Source organism: Trachypithecus francoisi, unplaced genomic scaffold (genome assembly GCF_009764315.1).
Source record: "Trachypithecus francoisi isolate TF-2019V2 unplaced genomic scaffold, Tfra_2.0 Lachesis_group4, whole genome shotgun sequence".
In the NCBI taxonomy this organism is placed as follows: domain Eukaryota; kingdom Metazoa; phylum Chordata; class Mammalia; order Primates; family Cercopithecidae; genus Trachypithecus; species Trachypithecus francoisi.
The window spans coordinates 57,901,726-57,920,209 of record NW_022681469.1 but is presented as its reverse complement, the minus strand read 5'-3'; the positions used below and the strand labels follow the sequence as shown (position 1 = coordinate 57,920,209).

Below are 18,484 nucleotides of genomic sequence, written 5' to 3'. Positions count from 1 at the left end.
CCACACAGTAGTTATATCACTCCGCCTTGGCCCTGGGACATTACTCTAAGGTTGTTAGTTGCCCCAAGGGGACCACAGATAAAAGTATCTCTTCCATAGGAAAAAAAAATGAGTTCTTAGAATTCCTCTTAAGTCGTTTGGTCAGTTTCCTAAATTTGGCAGTTCCTTGATCCACCTAATGCAGTGCACACAGAGACTCCTGAATTACCTTTATCTGGTTTTGGTATCTTGGTCTGTCTGTCTCTCTCTCTCTTTCTCTCTCCCTCTCCCTCTCCCTCTCAACTGGAACTCGATATTTTAAAAATACTCTAAGAATGAGTGGAGATCTTAGAAGTGTCATTTTAGTAACATAGCTCAGTTGAAGATAGCTCTGTGGCAGAGAGTATAGAAAGAGACTACACCAGAGTCACAGTTGGTCTTTTTCTTCATTTCTAAAAGTGCTGCAAATTTTCTATTGGTTTTACAAAATTAATTATCCCGATTGTGATAGAGAAAAGTGACACTCTTTGGTCACACACTGGCCAGTGCACTGAAGTCAGATGAGGTCGGAAAGTAGGAAAGTAACAAGAGAATCTCTTGCCCCGCCTCCCGCTGTCCCCACCCCCCATAAGTCGATCTTCTTATATATCCAGATGACAATGAAAGAGATCACATCCCAAATTTATTTAGGGAGTTCCAATTAAAATTATTATACACAATACTGATATTGGAATGAAAATGAAAATTCAACCCTTTCACAGGTCATACTGTTGCAAAGAGAGATGGGAGTCTTGAGGCCAGGTCTGGACTGAGTCTGTTGCCACTGAAACCAGGTCCCCGTGAGTTGGCCCACTTTTAAAATAATGCCCAGAGTGCTTTGCAACAGTCAGAGTCTATGTCGGCAGCAGCATTTTCGTTCCATTACCTAACCACCAACAGCCCCTAGAAATGTTTTTTTCCTTGATTTAGTAAGATCTTGAACTATTCCCAAACTTCCGTTGCTCCAAAATGAGGCAGAAAATCAGCAGACACAACCCCCACCACCCAATGACACTGATACCCTGGAATGGGGAAAGGGTGTAGGAGAGATTCAGCAGGTATCAGAGCATCTCCCTCTGAGGGGACCCTACATGGAAAGCCGAAATTATGGAAATCTTCCAGGTGAAGAGGTCAGCCCAGGCTCCCGGAAACCCGATAAAAATAATGTCCCTGACTTCCCGGAGACTCATCCCTGAGGCCCCCACAACTTCAGCTCACCCCTTGCACAGCCCCTAAACCCCTCTGCTTCTCCACCTGCCACGTAGTTTTCAAACCACCCCTTCTCTCCTCCATGCTAATGCCTTCTCCTTTAAGTCTCACAAGCTCCCTGTAGGGAAAAGGGAAAATAAACACATACGTGAATGAAAACTTCAAATTTTCTAAGTCTTGCTAAACTCAAGTATGGGACCAGAGTCAAAATATGGGACTATTTCTATCACAACACAAGATCTCTTTTGCCCTCCACATGGTTTTTGGTTAAAATATCAGTCTCAGGACACAAGTAACTGCAAGGCGGCAGTGGCTGTCAAGATTCGATTTGGGGGTTCAAGAGGGTTTATACCTCCCTCTCCCATGGTTTCAAGATAAGCCATGTAGAAGTACTTCACTCAGTCACCAATATATGCAGTGCACCTCATCCAGACCCACAGTTAAAGGAGACCCAGACTCTGTGTCATTGTCCTCATTGTCTCCTTCCCCACAGCCTCCTAATGTCTCACTTGAATAGACCATGTGACAACGCTGCAACTCAGTTGCAGGAAGCTCCCTTCCTCAGTCTTCCACCTTTCTCTTCTTCCACTTTCCACACTGAGGTTGCAAGGAGATTTCTAAACACCACTCTGTTTCCCTGGTCAGGTTACCCCATGCTTAACTTTTTAGTGCCTTGCCATTGCCTTCAAAATAAAACCTAAACTCCTGAACAGCATAATAAATTACTGACAGTTTCCCAAATATACCATTCCCTCAAACTCTGCAGCCTTTGCTTATGCTACTCTCTCTGCCTAGAATGCTTTCCTCTTCACCTGGGGAACTCCTACTGGTACTTCAAAACTCAGTTGAGATGTCACCACCTCCTGGCAGCTCTCCCTGACTACCCACCACCCCCACACTCTGGGTTAGATGTCCCTTCTTTCTGTTCCCTTAGTACTTTGTGAATGCCTCTGTTATAGCAAAGATACATTGAGTAGTAATGGCCTTATTTACCCACTTTCTTTCCAAATAGACTGAGAACTTATTGTACAAACAAATGATACCATTTATCTCTATATCCCCAGTTGACTGTCTGGTACATAGTAGGTACTCAGAAATTATTTACTGAATGAAGACACTCAAAACCTAGGAGGGAAGACAGAGACTCATGAATCTGTAATGAGGCATAATAAATAGAGTGGGGTGCCATTACTACTGAACAGAGAGAGTGGACATCTCTGCTTGTGAAGGGCATAGAGTCGAGGAAGGCACCCAGAGGAGAAGATTCTTAGGACCTTCAGAAAGGACAAGAAATCACCAGGCCTCTGGGGAGGAGGAGAAAAAAGAACAGCAGTATGTGTATGGGCCTGAATGCTTTAGTCAGCAGGACACATTTGGCAAGCTTTTCCTTAGAAGGATGACTCTGGTGACAATGAAAAGAGGTTGGTGGGAGAGTGACAGGGAAATACTGGAATAACCACGTAAAGGCCTGAATTGAACTTGTGAGCAATGGGATACATATGAGGACAGGGACAGATGCGGAGAAGTTGAGAAAACAAGGAGTGTAGCGTGACCCCCAGGTTTCTGCTTAGGTGAGTGGTGCTGCCATTAACCAGGATTGAGAACTGAGAGGAAGAACCACTTTGGGAGAAAGGTAGTTAGCCCTGTCTTCTGCTTCTACTGCTGTTGACTTGGAGTTGCCTGTTGGACAGACAACAAGGTGAAAATGTTTAGTGATCAACTGGACATGTGAGTCTGAAGCTCAGAAGAGAGTCTAGCCAGGAAGGAACACTTTTTCTATATGTAGCTTCATCGGAACTGCTGTTTTACTTTTTCAATTTAATTCTGTGCCATGAGGTTTCTGTTGTGGGAGAGGGCTACTTGGGGAGGGATCATTGGTCCCATTTCTGCCTCTGGCTTAGATACATGGCCTCTGGCAAACTATTCAACTTCAAGTTATGCCTGTTGCCTCAGAGGAAAGGAGACAATTAAGGAAACTTGAAGAAAGCTACTAGCCCTAAAACAGTTAGGTTTGTTCTGTCTTCTTGGTTTTTCTGTGGAATGTGAAGTCATGCCAGTGAGGTAAACCTCATCCATTGCCCCAAATCCATACTTCCAAAGGCAGCTGAGTATACAAAAGGAGGTCTTTACCTTCTGACATTGGAATCCTCCTTACCCCTTAGAGAATCATCCTTAGGTAGAGATGTCATTTCCTTGCTACAACATGTTCTTCCCCCCGACTTTGGGGGTCTTGTTTTTATGCTCTCCTGCCACTGTGATGGAAAATTTGTGTTCCTATTCTCAGCCAGCCTGCAGCATCCACACTGATAATGATTAGCTATAGAGAGTTTTTCTACAGTTCTGTTTGCATTACAGAGTTTAGACTGAGATCTGCTTTAAGGTACCTAACTAAAATAGCATTTTTGCAAAGCCACTCATTGTGCTTTTGCTGGTTAATTTGTCTTATGTTACTTGCACTGAGATGAGACATTTTTTAATTCTAGGGTTCCTGACAGTAATGGTACTGTGGGAGTTACATGATGTGCTCATGGTTGAACCTCCCTTATTTCAACTATCTATTCACAAATGCCAAAAGGGAGTTGCTTATGGAACCCAGTCCAAAAGGGAATTGCTTATGAAACCCAATTCAGGAGGAACTGGTATTTAACCAGACAGCTTCTGGCAATCAAGTGTGAGCATGGCAAAGATTTAGCCAGGGCATTAGTCACGTGGAGAGTATGGAGAATCTCATTTTTAATTCAAGGGGCTGTGATAGAAAACTCATGATCAAATGTGAATATCAGCCAACCACTGTTTACAAAGAAGGCAAATATCACAACAGCACCCAGGGAAATTTAAATGATACATACAAAAATTTCTCAGAGAAGCACAAAAACCAATCCGTTTATCCAACATGCTGAATTGGATGCTGCACTGAGTCAAAAGTTGGCAATAGATTCAATGAAAAGGCCTTGGCCGGGCGTGGTGGCTCAAGCCTGTAATCCCAGCACTGTGGGAGGCTGAGGCGGTCAGATCACGAGGTCAGGAGATCGAGACCATCCTGGCTAACACAGTGAAACCCTGTCTCTACTAAAAATACAAAACATTAGCCAGGCATGGTGGCGGGCGCCTGTAGTCCCAGCTACTCGGGGGGCTGAGGCAGAAGAATGGCGTGAACCCAGGAGACGGAACTTGCAGTGAGCCAAGATGGTGCCACTGCACTCCAGCCTGGAGGAGAGAGTGAGACTCCGTCTCAAAAAAAAAAAAGAAAAGGCCTTAAAATGTTTACTTCTTGTTTCAAAGCAAAGGTGCCAAGTTATTGTGAATTTTAGTATCAGACATATGCCCTAATTTTTAAAACAATGCTAACTAGTTTACAGTCTCTGCCATAATAAGTAATAAGTAACAGTAAAAGTAACATATGGCTGCAACCTTCGTGGTCTGATATTTTCATTTCTGTAAAGGTAAATAAAGTTTGGTGATCAGATTCAGGATGCAGCCAGGGATTAGCCTCTTCCAAGAAGCAGCAGGCTACCACCAAATTATTTGGATGCTCTCAGGTCATCTAGACATGCTTTTTTTTTTAATCTGTTGACAATGCAACTTGAGTAAAACCATTTTTGACTGACTTAATTTTTCTTCAATCAACAGGTAGGAGATCAAATCATTGAAATCAATGGGGAGAGCACAAGGGACATGACACATGCCAGAGCAATAGAACTCATCAAATCTGGAGGAAGACGAGTGAGGCTGCTGCTCAAGAGAGGCACGGGACAGGTCCCAGAATATGGTGCGTTCCACGTTTTAATTCATCCTTTTGCTCTTCCTTCTGTGAACCTGAAATGCTTATGCTTATTTATAAAACGACATCAGCCCTCTATTTCTACATAAATATATATTTAGCTACCAATAGGTACACACACACACACACACATACACGCGCGTATGTTTATGCCCAGGAAATAAATGTGTGTGAACTCTTTCTTTTGCTCCCTCCATTAAGGAATGTTTAAAATATGAAATGTAGGACCTTCCAGGGCATCTCTGAGTGTGCGAGGAGATCTAGCACCCCTTAAATATTAGAACTTTTACAATTTGACTGATGGTCTGCTGTTCATTTGAGTACACAGTAATTTATCAATTATTTCCTAACACTGTTTGTGCATCAGACTATCTCAAAGGATTTGTAACTGGGGCCAGGGACCAGCAGCATATCTTCAGGGTGTGAAATTTAAAATGTAAACTTCAGTTCACGCAATGGTTGCATTTCCTTGGCATTTAGGAATTATTCTGAAAATTCACTCCTGTGTTGTGTTTCTGTATGCTTTTGAGGAAGGCTTTAAAGCATGTTTTGATTCACAGATTTGTCTTCAAACATCTTTAAAGTTGTTGTTTCGCAGCAGCCCATTACAGACACTACCGACAACATAGCTCTAGTGTGTCCAAAACAGCTGAGTGGTCATTACATGAAAAGCACCGAAACCTGAGGTGGTCTTTAAAGATAATCTCAGTGAGTGACAGACAGAAACAGAAATGCATACAGACACATCAGACTAGTGCAGATAATACCTGTTCAGATTAGGAAAACAAGATCTAACTGCTGACCTGAATAATGAGCTCTAAGTTGATTGAAATAAATTGACTCACTTTCCTCCTTCTATCCCCTACCCCAAAAAAAAGACTTCTAGGCTGGGCGCAGTGGCTCACGCCTGTAATCCCAGCACTTTGGGAGGCCAGGGCAGGCGGATCACCTGAGGTTGGGAGTTCAAGACCAGCCTGACCAACATGGAGAAACCCCATCTCTACTAAAAAGACAAAATGAGCCGAGCGTGGTGGCACATGCCTATAATCCCAGCTCCTCGGGAGGCTGAGGCAGAAGAATTGCTTGAACCCAGGAGGCAGAGGTTGCGGTGAGCTGAGACCACACCATTGCACTCCAGCCTGGGCAACAAGAGCGAAACTCTATCTCAAAAAAAAAAAAAAAAGATTTCTAAAGAGTACTTTTTCATTTCAGATTATTCTTTTTGCATACATTGTCTAAATAACTGACTAATATCTCCTTACTTAGCAGGGCAGATCTATATCCTGAGTTCAATTGAAATATCTAAACTCAAAGGCCTTAAATGCATTATATTTCCAGTATCTTGTGCACCCCTCCAAGCCTACAAAGAGAGCTAGCAAGCCTTCACAGTAAGTCAAAAAGCATTCAGAAGCTTCTGTAGGGCTGGCTCTAGGCCCAAGGAAACATTTCATCCCAGATTCCTACCCTTAATGCTTGAATCTAATAAAATATTTTAAATATATATATTATCAATAAGCACAGGCATGATCCTGCTAAAATGTACCAGCATTAATCCCTTTGTAAAGAATCTGAACTCTTGGAATAGAATAACTTTTGCACTGTAGAGCACTGACTGACTCATTAATATCAAAGTGACCTATGAAATTCTATTACTTCTAAAACATACCACCTTTAACGGTATGCTTCACTCCATGGTGAGACCTGAATATTATCTCTACCCAGACATTTTCATAGAGTTAATATTGTTCTAACAAGTTTATCTTTAAAAAGTTAATCCAACCAGCATGACTATCCTGAGCTTTTCATTTTTCTGTAGAATCGCTATTGGTCCACACTTTCTCAGCATCCACACATCAGCTGCTTGTCTGTAGTGAGCAAGTAGAACATACTACTGATCAACCTGCGGCATCACTCAAACTGTAGTGAACAAATGTGAAGCTACCTCAGACTATCATGAGGAAGAAATAAAAACATGTTTTTGAACAAGACAAAAATTCAAGATCATGCCAACAGTATTTCATTAATTCTTAACATCACTCAAAAATATATGATTACAGTGAAATTCTCAAATGAACCAGAGTTTTTTAAATATCTGGGCACACGCTTTTTTTTTTTTTTTTGAAACAAGGTCTCTGTCACCCAGACTGGAGTGGAGTGGTGTGATCTCAGCTCACTGCAACCTCCGCTAACCAGGCTCAGGCGATTCTTCAGCCTCAGTCAGCCTCCCAAGTAGCTGGGACTACAGGTGCAAGCCACCAATGCCCAGCTAATTTTTTTTGTATTTTTGTAGAGATGGGGTTTCACCATGTTGCCCAGGCTGGTCTTGAACTTCTCAAAACAATCCACCCATCTCAGCCTTCCAAAGTGCTGGGGTTACAGGTGTGAGCCACCGCACCTAGCCTGGGCAAACTTTTGAGTGGCCAATCATCAACATTGTTAACTGTAGCAGTATTGCAGAATTTCTTCTAAATATATTCCTCTAAAGTGTAACATTAAATTATACTTGCTAGTAATATCAGCACTTGTCCGCTACTTTTGATATTAAATTGAGATGGATTTTGACTGTAAAAAATTTTAGAGAGGATGTCACAAAAGAAAGAACGTAATAGCACAGGGCAATCTCCTTAAAGGAAATAAAACAATAGTCAAACGAGATAAACGTTAGTTCTCTGGGAAAATCTAAGCTGAAAGGTGAGTGGTTATGCATAAGAAACCAAGATTAAGGATCATAGCATCTTTGAGGATAATGTCATCAAATGTTATTTCTGGAACTTCACAGTGACTGATGGGTGGGGAGATGGGACCCAGGAGTCCCCAAGACCACTTTCACATTTAGAGATGTTCTAGGAGGCCCCCTGGGGCACAGAACGTAACTGTGCCCACAGCTCAGATTTATTACAGCAATATAGTGAAAATACACACTGGGCTCACAAGGGAAAAGACACAGGCGGTGTCTGGAGGAATCCACATGCGGGCTTCCTTATGCTCTCTCTCTCTCACACACACGCGGTGTCACCCACAACACTCCTTCCACCCAGCAACAAAAATGCAGCAACGTATGTGTGACACTGCTGCTCAGGAACATTCCCTGCAGACTCAGTGCCCAAGGTTTTCACTAGCTGGTGATGCAGGGACCCTCTGCCTAGCACATACCACACTTCCAGACTCCAAGAAGCAAAGCAGGCTCAGCACAAACCACACTGATTGTACAAACAGTTTAGATACAGTGAGACACTCTTATAATTTAGCAAAAGGTTTACATTAGCTTAGAGGATGATTTACCACTCACATTTCCAGGCACCAGCCAATGGCCAACCTCGAAAGCTGGCCTTTCTAAGGAGAGCAGTCTCAGGCCTGCTCTGTTAACCTTTTCTGCACCAGAAGCAAGCCAGAGAAGTGGCCACATCTATGAAAGTCACACTATACAAGTGACTGCTACATCCAAGGAGTGCCCACTGCTAGGAACACCATAATTCCTCCAGCATCAAATAGACTATATCATGAAACAGAATTTCTTGTCTTCTTTCACCACCTTGATGCTTTCATGTAATAAAGGAATTATTTTTGTCTAAGATAAACTAGAGTATATCTTAATAAATTCTTAAGTAGCAGAACTGGGTAACAGCAAAATAATAGCAACAATAACAACAAAAGAAAGTTCTTATGGAAAAGGAAAATTAAATACTTGAATTTACCAGTAGATATAGCCAAGATTATAATCCTGCTTTTTCCTAATACACCCTAATCATGGGAAAACTGATTTTTCTTAAACCATTCCCTATGGAAGGATTTCAACCAGCCCTCCTGTTGATACCCCTATGATTCAAAATTCAGGACAGCTTTGAAGCAAGACCCTTATCCGGACTTCTGGACATGTCAAAAAAAAAAGGCTGATTTCTGTCAAGAGAAATAAAATCTCTCACTCTGAGTTCTTAAGGTGATCTGTGACCGAGAGATAAGCCTAGGTACCATTGAAAAAATACCAAAGGCGATCTGTCAGAGCATGGACTAAACAAAATCAGCATGACTCCAAGTGAGCTGGGGGAAGGAACAAACATGCTGCACATATGTCATCTCTAATTACCCAAAGACAAAATGTCAGGTGACACCTCAGCCAGTTCAGAGGCAGAAATCAACAAACGCCACCCCGAAAGTAGTGACTGCACACAGAGGCTGTCGAGCAGCTGCAAGGGGAGTCGGGAAATGACAAGGGCTTTGAAGGAGGAGTTGCTTTCATAGTTAAGTCCTTGAAAGACAAGCTCGGGAGATAGATACTTCAACTCCACTCTAGTCCTCAGGATAAGAATTTGTTGATTGTAAACTCAGTGGGAAGCGTGACTTCCCCTCCCCTGATACACATCTCAATGCCATACTGAGAAGAGAATCAAAAGATGATGCATCAAAAGCAATGCCCTCCTTCACCCTGGTTATTGCTATTCAAATGAAATCCACAAAGGTTAAGAGAAAAGGAAGTATGCATCATGGTTGTAAAACTGCACAGGAATAAATTATACAGATTAGCTGCCTGCCTTGAAATGCAGGCGTCCTTCATTAGCATTCAAAGAGTACAACACGAACATACACTTGATTTATCAACTGAGCCACAGAGTCAGGGCCAAGGTAAATAGAGGTGCCACTGGATGAAAAAATTCCCAACATAAGCAGTTCAGACCAAAGTGGAGCCTTTCCCTTGTTGATGTCTGCTGTTCAAAGTTAATCAGAATAAAGCAAAACATAATAGAAACATGCTTTTTACTCTGGGTTGGTACTCTGGCCTGTTTATTCTCTTAAAAAGCCACTGGGCAGGGCTTTATGAATAGAACACTGAAGAGAGTCCAATTTAAGTGGGAGTCTCAGTGGCCTTAGGAGGCCAGGCAGGGTTAAAAAGGATGAAGCAGAAATCTCACAATGAAAATAGTTGTTAGTTAGCAACAACTAACGCCACATACCCACACAAAGGGGAAGAGACAGCCAATCAGTGAATTATACTTCTGCCTATGCTTTCATTTTCAAAGTTCATCATATCTTTAATATAACAGGCATTGACTTGACTACAAGCACTTGGTAAATGAAATTGTTTACATTTTGTAAGTATAATAAAACTGCACTAACTGGAGAAACAGATCGATCTGAGCTAGTGACTATAGCTAAAGACATGAATGGACCAAACAGTTGTTTAGTTAAAAGTCTACCTTTAATCAGTAAGTTAAAATGACTTTCAACAATTATATTAGAGCAGCAGGTGAAGCAGTACTGGCCTCTATGTAGCAATAAGTAAGGGTCATTTGTTTATTCTTCTTTAAGAATATATTGCCAGCCAGGCGCAGTGGCTCACGCCTCTAATCCTAACACTTTGGGAGGCCAAGGCAGGAGGACTGCTTGAGCCCAGGAGTTCAAGACCAGAATAAGCAACATAGGGAGACCTTGTCTCTACAAAAATAAATAAATAAATTAGCCAAGTGTGGTAGCACACACCTGTGGTCCCAGCTACTCAGGAGAATCACTTATGCATAGGAAGTTGAGAATGCAATGAGCCATGACCATGCCACTGCACATGAGCCTGGGCAACAGAGCAAGACCCCATATCAAAAGAAAGAAAAAATATTGCCAAGTAAACATTATAAGTATAAGTACGCCGTTATAATCTTTTTTGCTATTATCTGCTGAGCACATCCTTTCTTCCCTCTAATAATACAAAAATAAACTCCAGACAATATATTCCTACCAAGTACTCTATATGAAACAAATCCTGTGATTAATATTATTAGTTGATATAATTAATATTTCCTCAACTAAACCAGATTTACTGAACACCTACTATGTGCAGGATGCTTTGCAGGCACTGAAGGTAAAATACAGTCCTGGTCCTCCATGAGCTGACACTAATAATGACACTAATAGTGACACTAATAATGAAGAAATGTGTTTTTAGCAGAGTAGTGACTCATAAAAAGGTCTCAAAGGATCTGCTCTCATGAAAAACATTTAAATGGGTTTTATTAATTATTTGTAGAATTTAACAAGTACTTCTAGAGTGTTAAGAATCCTTGAAGAGCACTTGGCTTCTTCAGTTTGTTAAGAATTTCCTTTATAATATTTGTGTTAATAATTAGTACTTTTTCTGAAGAAAGAACTTGCTGAGTGTGGGTAAATCTCTACTGAGACCTTGTCTGAATTATTCTAAATTCTAATTGAGCCAAAACTTCATCTATCAAATTCACTCTTCACCTCCTGCGGCTGTCAGCCACTTCTGGGAGCCTGGACGTGTTACCTCACATCCTGGGTCTGCCTTGGTGTGCTGATGTGCCCCCTCAATAAAAGACAAAGGAGGGTCACCATTGCCCTAACCTCTTCTTCAGAGACCACATTGATGGAAGCTTTAAGTGGCTCCATAGCCTTGGCACTAATTCACCTGCATTTTTAATTGGGCAAAAGGTGGCTTGCTGCAATAATAAATTCTGAAATTTAATTTCAGCTTCTGACATTCATGGTTGAGCATATCTTCCTTTTCCATGAGAGGTTCCACAAATCACTCAAGAAAACCTTCCACCACATAATAGAAAATGATAAAGCACCTAGGGAAGGGGACAGAATGTCTGGCAGAACCCTGGGTTATATCATACAGAGAACAGGGTTCTTCCTAGCTGAAAGGCTCAGGATGCTCTCTGCAGCATTGAGGCAACCCCAGGAAATCCACTAACCATAAAACCTGCAATAAATAAGTTCCTATTTCATGGAGCCAGAGACAAGGGCTTTCCTTTTTTTTTTTTTTTTTTTTTTTTTTTGGCGGTGGGGACAGGGTCTGGCTCTGTAGTCCAGGCTGGAGTGCAATGGCGTGATCTCGGCTCACTGCAAACTCCACCTCCCAGGTTCAAGCGATCCTCCTGCCTCAGCCTCCTGAGTAGCTTGGACTACAGGTATGTACCACCACGCCCAGCTAATATTTTGTATTTTTAGTAGAGACCGTGTTTCACATGTTGGCCAGGATGGTCTCAAACTCCTGACCTCAGGTGATCCACCCTCCTTGGCCTCCCAAACTGCTGGGATTACAGGCATGAGCCACCAGGCCTGGCCAGGGATTTTCTTAAAGAACACAACACTGAATTCTTTTTCCCCACTGCTCAGCGCAAACCTCATTTGCTATTGTAAGTGATTTTAGGATGAAGATGAAATCACATTTCTTCCCATTGTCTTATTGAAAATCATGGCCTATAATGATATTTCTTCTTTTTTACATACTCTTACATGATTTGCAACCTGCATTTTTCTTTTTAAGGATATACTGTGCCCTGCCCACAACCTGCAAGTCCTAATTTATTAGGTATTTAAGACTCTGATAAAAATATATTAGACCAGACCGGGTGCAGTGGCTCACGCCTGTAATTCCAGCACTTTGGGAGGCCGAGGTAGGTGGATCACCTGAGATCAGGAGTTCAAAACCAGCCTGGCCAACATGGTGAAGCCCCATCTCTACTAAAAATACAAAAATCAGCCGGGTGTGGTAGCATGTGCCTGAAATCAGCCAGGTGTGGTGGCATGTGCCTGTAATCCTAGCTACTCGGGAGGCTGAGGCAGGAAAATTGGCTTGAACCCGGGAGGCGGAGGTTTTAGCGAGCCGAGATCATGCCATTGCACTCCAGCCTGGGCGACAGAGCAAGACTCCGTCTAAAAAAAAAAAAAGTACATATATATATATATAGTGACCAAGACATCTACCAAGAAGAACCTGTTTAGCTCTTAAGGTCCAGCCTTCCTCAATTCCCAAACACTTAAGTTGTGGAGGAGATGAGTGAATAAAGAGGTATATTTCCCAAACTCCATCAAGAAACGCACCCATATAGATTCTGGAAAACCTAAAGGTACCAGCTCCTCTAGTAACCCATCATGGAGAGTCACATTTTAGGATCTAATAGGAACATTCCCTTCCTCGCCCCAACATGAAGCTGAGCTCTCCCACAAGAGGACTGCTTTCCCTAAGAGTCCAGGAGAAAAGGCAGCTGTCTTAGTGGAAACATTGCTGAATACCGTAAGAACTTTGGAGCAGACCTTAAAGAAGTCACCAATTTAAGAAAATGTTTCTTACACTACGGGGGATTGTGGGGTGAGGAGCTGAGATTGAGGATGAAGGGACAAGATCAAATATGGAAACTAAGAAAATCGTAAGATGCAGAAGAGGAGAAAAATTAACACTTCTTTAAGAGGAATCAGGCCGGGCGCGGTGGCTCAAGCCTGTAATCCCAGCACTTTGGGAGGCCGAGACGGGCGGATCACGAGGTCAGGAGATCGAGACCATCCTGGCTAACACGGTGAAACCCTGTCTCTACTAAAAAAGTACAAAAAACTAGCCGGGCGAGGTGGCGGGCGCCTGTAGTCCCAGCTACTTGGAGGCTGAGGCAGGAGAATGGCGGGAACCCGGGAGGCGGAGCTTGCAGTGAGCTGAGATCTGGCCACTGCACTCCAGCCTGGGCGACAGAGCGAGACTCCGTCAAAAAAAAAAAAAAAAAAAAAAGAGGAATCAGAAGCCTCTCTCTCTTTCTCTCTCTCTCTCTCCTCTCTCTGTCTTCCTCTCTCTCTCTTTCAATCTCTCTCTCTCTCTCTCTCTCTCTCTCTCACACACACACACACACACACAGAGACAGAGAGAGAGAGAGAGAGAGAGAGAGTCTTAGAGAAATGATTCAGCCTTTTAAATACACAGATGCCTGCAATCCCTCTCGCTCTCCACAGATCCTCTGGAGATTCTGACTGAGTCAGTTCAGTCCAGGACTATGTTTTTTAAATATTAATGCCATTCCAGGGAATTCAGGGAATATCATATCCTGGGGATTGCAAGACGTATCTGCTCTAGTTCCATTGTAAAGGCCAGGCCTGCTGAAGTTTCTACTTGTTGCCCTCTTTCTGTCCATGGCTTTCTGCTACTTGAGTGTGCCCCACCCCTTCAGCCATTGCCCCTCACATCTGAATTGCTCTCCATTCTGACTTGTCAGCCCTTGCAACTCAGAGAAAGGAAACTAGGTTGTCCTCCCATTGTCCTCCCATTTTCCATATCATGCCTTTTTGACAATCTGAGCTCTCCTCATCACGGAGAGTCTGGCCCTGTGGTTCACAATATGAGAATGTTGATTCCAGAAAAGCCTTCGAACCTCTCGGCTGGACCCATTTCAAAGTTGGTGCTACATGCCAAAGCTGTTTCCTCCAGTCTAATTTTCTCTTGTCTTGAAATAGAGACATTACAGAAAAGGTGTTGATCTTAAGGAGTTTAACAACAAAGCCCGGCTGCTCAAAGTACAGTCCAGTATCTTAAGACAAATTCCAGGGTAGGTCCAACCAACTGCCATAACCAGCAAGAGACCAGTCTCCAAAGCATCACTTCAGCCAGGCCCGTGCCTACTGCCCTGTCCTGGCTTCCCCTAGTCAAATAACTCAAGCTTTCATTTTTTTAACTAAAGTAGTCTAAACCCCTCATTTCCAGTGGAAGAAACAGTGAGTCCGTAAGGCCAGCTTTTTTTAAGACTTGATTTTTTAAGGCAGTTTTGGGTTCACAGCAACTTTGAGAGAAAGGCACAGAGATTTCCCATATACTCCCTGCCCCCATTCACGCATAGCCACCGCCATGATCAGCACCCCCACCGCTGTGTGCGTTTGTCACAACTGACGAACCTACACTGACACATTGTTATCACGCAGAGTCCACAGTTGACACTAGGGTTGGGTCTTAGTGTTGTACCCTGGGCTGCAGATCCTGACTGGTCCATGGTCTGTTAGGAACCAGGCCACACAGCTGTAGGTAAGCAGTGGGCGATCGAGCTTTACTGCCTGAGCTCCACCTCCTGTCAGATCAGTGGCAGCATTAGATTCTCATAGGGGCGCAAACCCTACTGTGAATGGCACATGTGAGGGATCTAGGTTGCCTGTTCCTTGGGCGAATCTAATGCCTGATGATCTGAGGTGGAACAGTTTCATCCTGAAGCCATCCCCCTACCCCTACCTAGTCTGTGGAAAAACTGTCTTCCACAAAACTAGTCCCTGGTGCCAAAAATGTTGGAGACCACTGTTGTACATTCTATGGGTGCAGACAAATGTCTAATGACATGTGTCCACCATTGTAGTATCATACAGAGTAATGGCACTGCCCTAAAAACGCTCTGTGCTCCATCTATTCATCCATTCCGTCCACACTCACCCTAGCAACCAACAACCTTCTTATTGTCTCTGTATTTTTTACCATAAGTCCAGATTTTTGTTATTCACAAACTGTCTACAGCCTTGCTCAAAGTTAGGATTGCCCCAATGTCCTGTTCTGATAAGAACTCCCAATATTTAACTATAAATCTTCCGTCAGGATCACAAATAAAATCATATAATGCCTTACTCCAGGCTTGAATTGTATTCTCTACAACAAAATTTCTAAACTTAAGAATCACACATTCATCAATGTGCTGTTTGGATTCAAGATTTTTTAATAGAACAACAAACACACACTTAGCCCAGACTAAATAGCTGTTAACTATAAAGTGGCTCAACAGTTGCTTTCAAAATAACCTGCTTTTACAGTTCTGTAGCAAAGTCTCTGGTCTGTTCAGCATGAACTCTTCAACAGTGACCCTGGCCTTATTGGGATCCTGGGTTTTAGGATTGGACACATACACTCATAATGTGTGCATTAATATGCCTAGCACAGTATGCAACTCTCTGTTTCTCACATTTCACTGCAGTTTCTACTCCAGCCTTCACAGCAATTTATTTCCACCATGCTCTAGGCCCTTTTATTTGACCTTCTGGGCATGAGGTCTCCTAGCACGTGTATCTTCCAAGCCCAGTAAAGGCCATGTTTAAAACCAAATGAGAGCCTTCGCTGTGTGACACTGAAACAGCTTGATCATTTTCACACAAAATTACTTGCATCTTGGCAGGGCTAAGTGGTAAACTCAATTAATAAATCCTGAAATTTAATTTCTACTTCTGACATTTATTGTTAAGCACGTGCTTTCTTACCACCCAGAGGTTCTACTTTCCATTTAACCTCGAGGTGTTAGGGCTCCGCCTGTACTCTCCCTTTCCTCAAACACACCATGCTATGAAAAATACCCTCTATGGCAAAACCCAAAATTGATGTGGAGTGCAATTCCATTCTGCACATTGAAGCCGTGTATACATAGCGCCACGTGTGGAGCAAGTTGGGCATGTACATGGGGAGAATCAGTGTTGCTGGCAAAGAGGAAATCAGGCCTCAAAACATCCAAGCTGCATGGATTAAGTTCTTCTGATCACATTAACCTCACAATGAGCACATCCCCCTTATCTCACCCTGAGCAGAGCTGAGCGAACACAGGCAGTGCAGGGAGCAGTTGTTGCCTCTTCTAGGGGCCTGTCTCTTGGAAATTACTATCTAGATATTCCAGAATTTCTAGTACCTTGTGTAGGTAAAGAACTGGAGTCCATGATCTGAGCTAGATTCAGACCAAGAGAACCACAAAGAGGGTGGTTTCAAAGCACAAGGTGAGTACAGTGGAAAAGAACAGGCAAGACACTGCTACATTTTTTTTCAGTTTTATTTTCTTCCAGAAAGCAACTACATCCAGCAAGTCAACTATGATTTTTTTTTCTTAAGACAGAGTCTCACTCTGATGCCGGGCTGGTGTGCAGTGGCGCTATCTCGGCTCACTGCAACCTCTGCCTCCGGGGTTCAAGTGATTCTCCTGCCTCAGCCTCCTAAGTAGATGGGACTACAGTTGCGCACCACCACGCCCAGCTAATTTTTATATTTTTAGCAGAGATGGGGTTTCACCATGTTGGCCAGACTGGTCTTGAACTCCTGACCTCAAACGTTCTGCCCACCTCAGCCTCCCAAAGTGGCTGGGATTATAGGCATGAGCCACCATGCCCAACCATGAACTTTGAATTTAATAAGAAAAGTTTTAGTGGTAAGGGGAACTATATGAATTTATGAGATTATTAGAGAAAATATAAATATAAACGTAGGGACACTATGTATTTATTTTTACAATCCTTTTAAATTTTAGAAATGATTACTGTGACTGATTCTCAAATGACAGTTGATATCACTAAAACATCTCATTATTATGAGAAAAGCCTACAAGAATTTACATATTACCATTTCAAATTTTATTAACATTTGTGCCTCCATTAAAGCACCTCAGGATGCCCTCAATATTTTGAGAAAAGTCTACTTTTGAAATACACATGTAGCTCAGTCTTTCACTAATTTCACTTGCTGCATGCTTGATAGGGTTAGCTTTACTTAAAGTCTTTATTCTTACTGCCTAGATAATTTTTATTCGACTGCTCTAAACATACTAAGCAATCTTGATTCTAACAGTAATAATATATCTTTGTTACTGGTTCTGTTAATTCTAATGATTGGTCCTAGGCTGTTCCTCCCCTTCCTTTAGGAATGGTACCTTCCAGTCTCTCCATGTGCATGAAAAGTGACAAGCATGGGTCCCCATATTTCTACTTATTGGGCCACCCTAAAGACACGGTTTGTAAAATCTGCATGAATATTATCTTTCTCTAATGAGCCTTGGTTTTGCATATGTTTTTAACTGATGTATAATGCTTTCTCTTTCATAGTAGCTTGTCTAATTATTTCTAGAGTTCTGGAATATATGTATAGCTGAGATCTTGTAAGTGATAAGGATAGGATTTTCAGATCCATGAAAATTTGAGATGCACCGCATTCTTGCAGGGGCCAGCCTAGAATGACCCCAGCAGGAAGGAAGCAGGTAGAGAACAGCAGAGCAGCACTGGCCGCATTCAACCCCACATGTTTCAGAGCATCCTCCCTTAGATTCAGTGCAAGTCACTAAATTTGTTTCCTCTCAGCCAAAGTATAGATAGCTGTAACCTAAGCTATCCATTTTGTGTCCAATAGAAAGAGAGCCACAGTTGCCAGACCTTCTAGCCCTAGAAACTCCAAACTCCACCTGGCATCATGGGTACTTCCCAGCCTGCTCTGTGGCAGTTATCCAATCAGGACAAGATCCTGTCACCTTCCTTCCTCCATACTCAGTGATGCACCAAGTTTAAAGAAAAAAAAATGTTAAGGCCCATTTGTGACTATTTTTTTAAAGTAGTCATAACTTTACATCAAGTTAGTATTCGCTACTGTTTCAAAAGGAATATTCTCAAGTGTTGGCTACATTTTAGCCTTGGTAAAAAATTTCGCGGAAAGAAAATGTAACCCGTAATTTTTTTAAAAATCAGAATGTAGATGATAGCCTTGCAACTATGGTTCAAGCAACTTTTTACCCCTCAAATACATCCCTAGAGCAGCCCACATTTCACTGTCACGTTCTGCGGTGGCATGTGGCTACTGCCACAATTTAATTGGACTGGGATTTTATATGTCACTTTGGCTTTTTAGCAGAAACTGTACTCATGCTCAGTCTCCATAGTTAGCCATATAAGTATAAATCAAACTGACACACTTCTCAATTCTGGTTTGATTCTATC

At 42.4% G+C, this 18,484-nt stretch overlaps 1 protein-coding gene across 4 annotated transcripts in view; it reads left to right on the top strand.

The window, feature by feature from the left end:
* Positions 1–18,484, top strand: part of MAGI2 (membrane associated guanylate kinase, WW and PDZ domain containing 2) — a 1,467,283-nt gene that overhangs the window by 1,399,284 nt on the left and 49,515 nt on the right. For 3 of the 4 annotated variants that reach the window (XM_033194948.1, XM_033194950.1, XM_033194947.1), the window contains one exon: positions 4,858–4,996. In XM_033194948.1, coding sequence (XP_033050839.1) covers positions 4,858–4,996 — 139 coding nt within the window. Of the gene's footprint in view, positions 1–4,857; positions 4,997–17,421; positions 17,511–18,484 lie in introns of all 4 variants that reach the window. The other variant, XM_033194949.1, reaches the window with a different exon arrangement.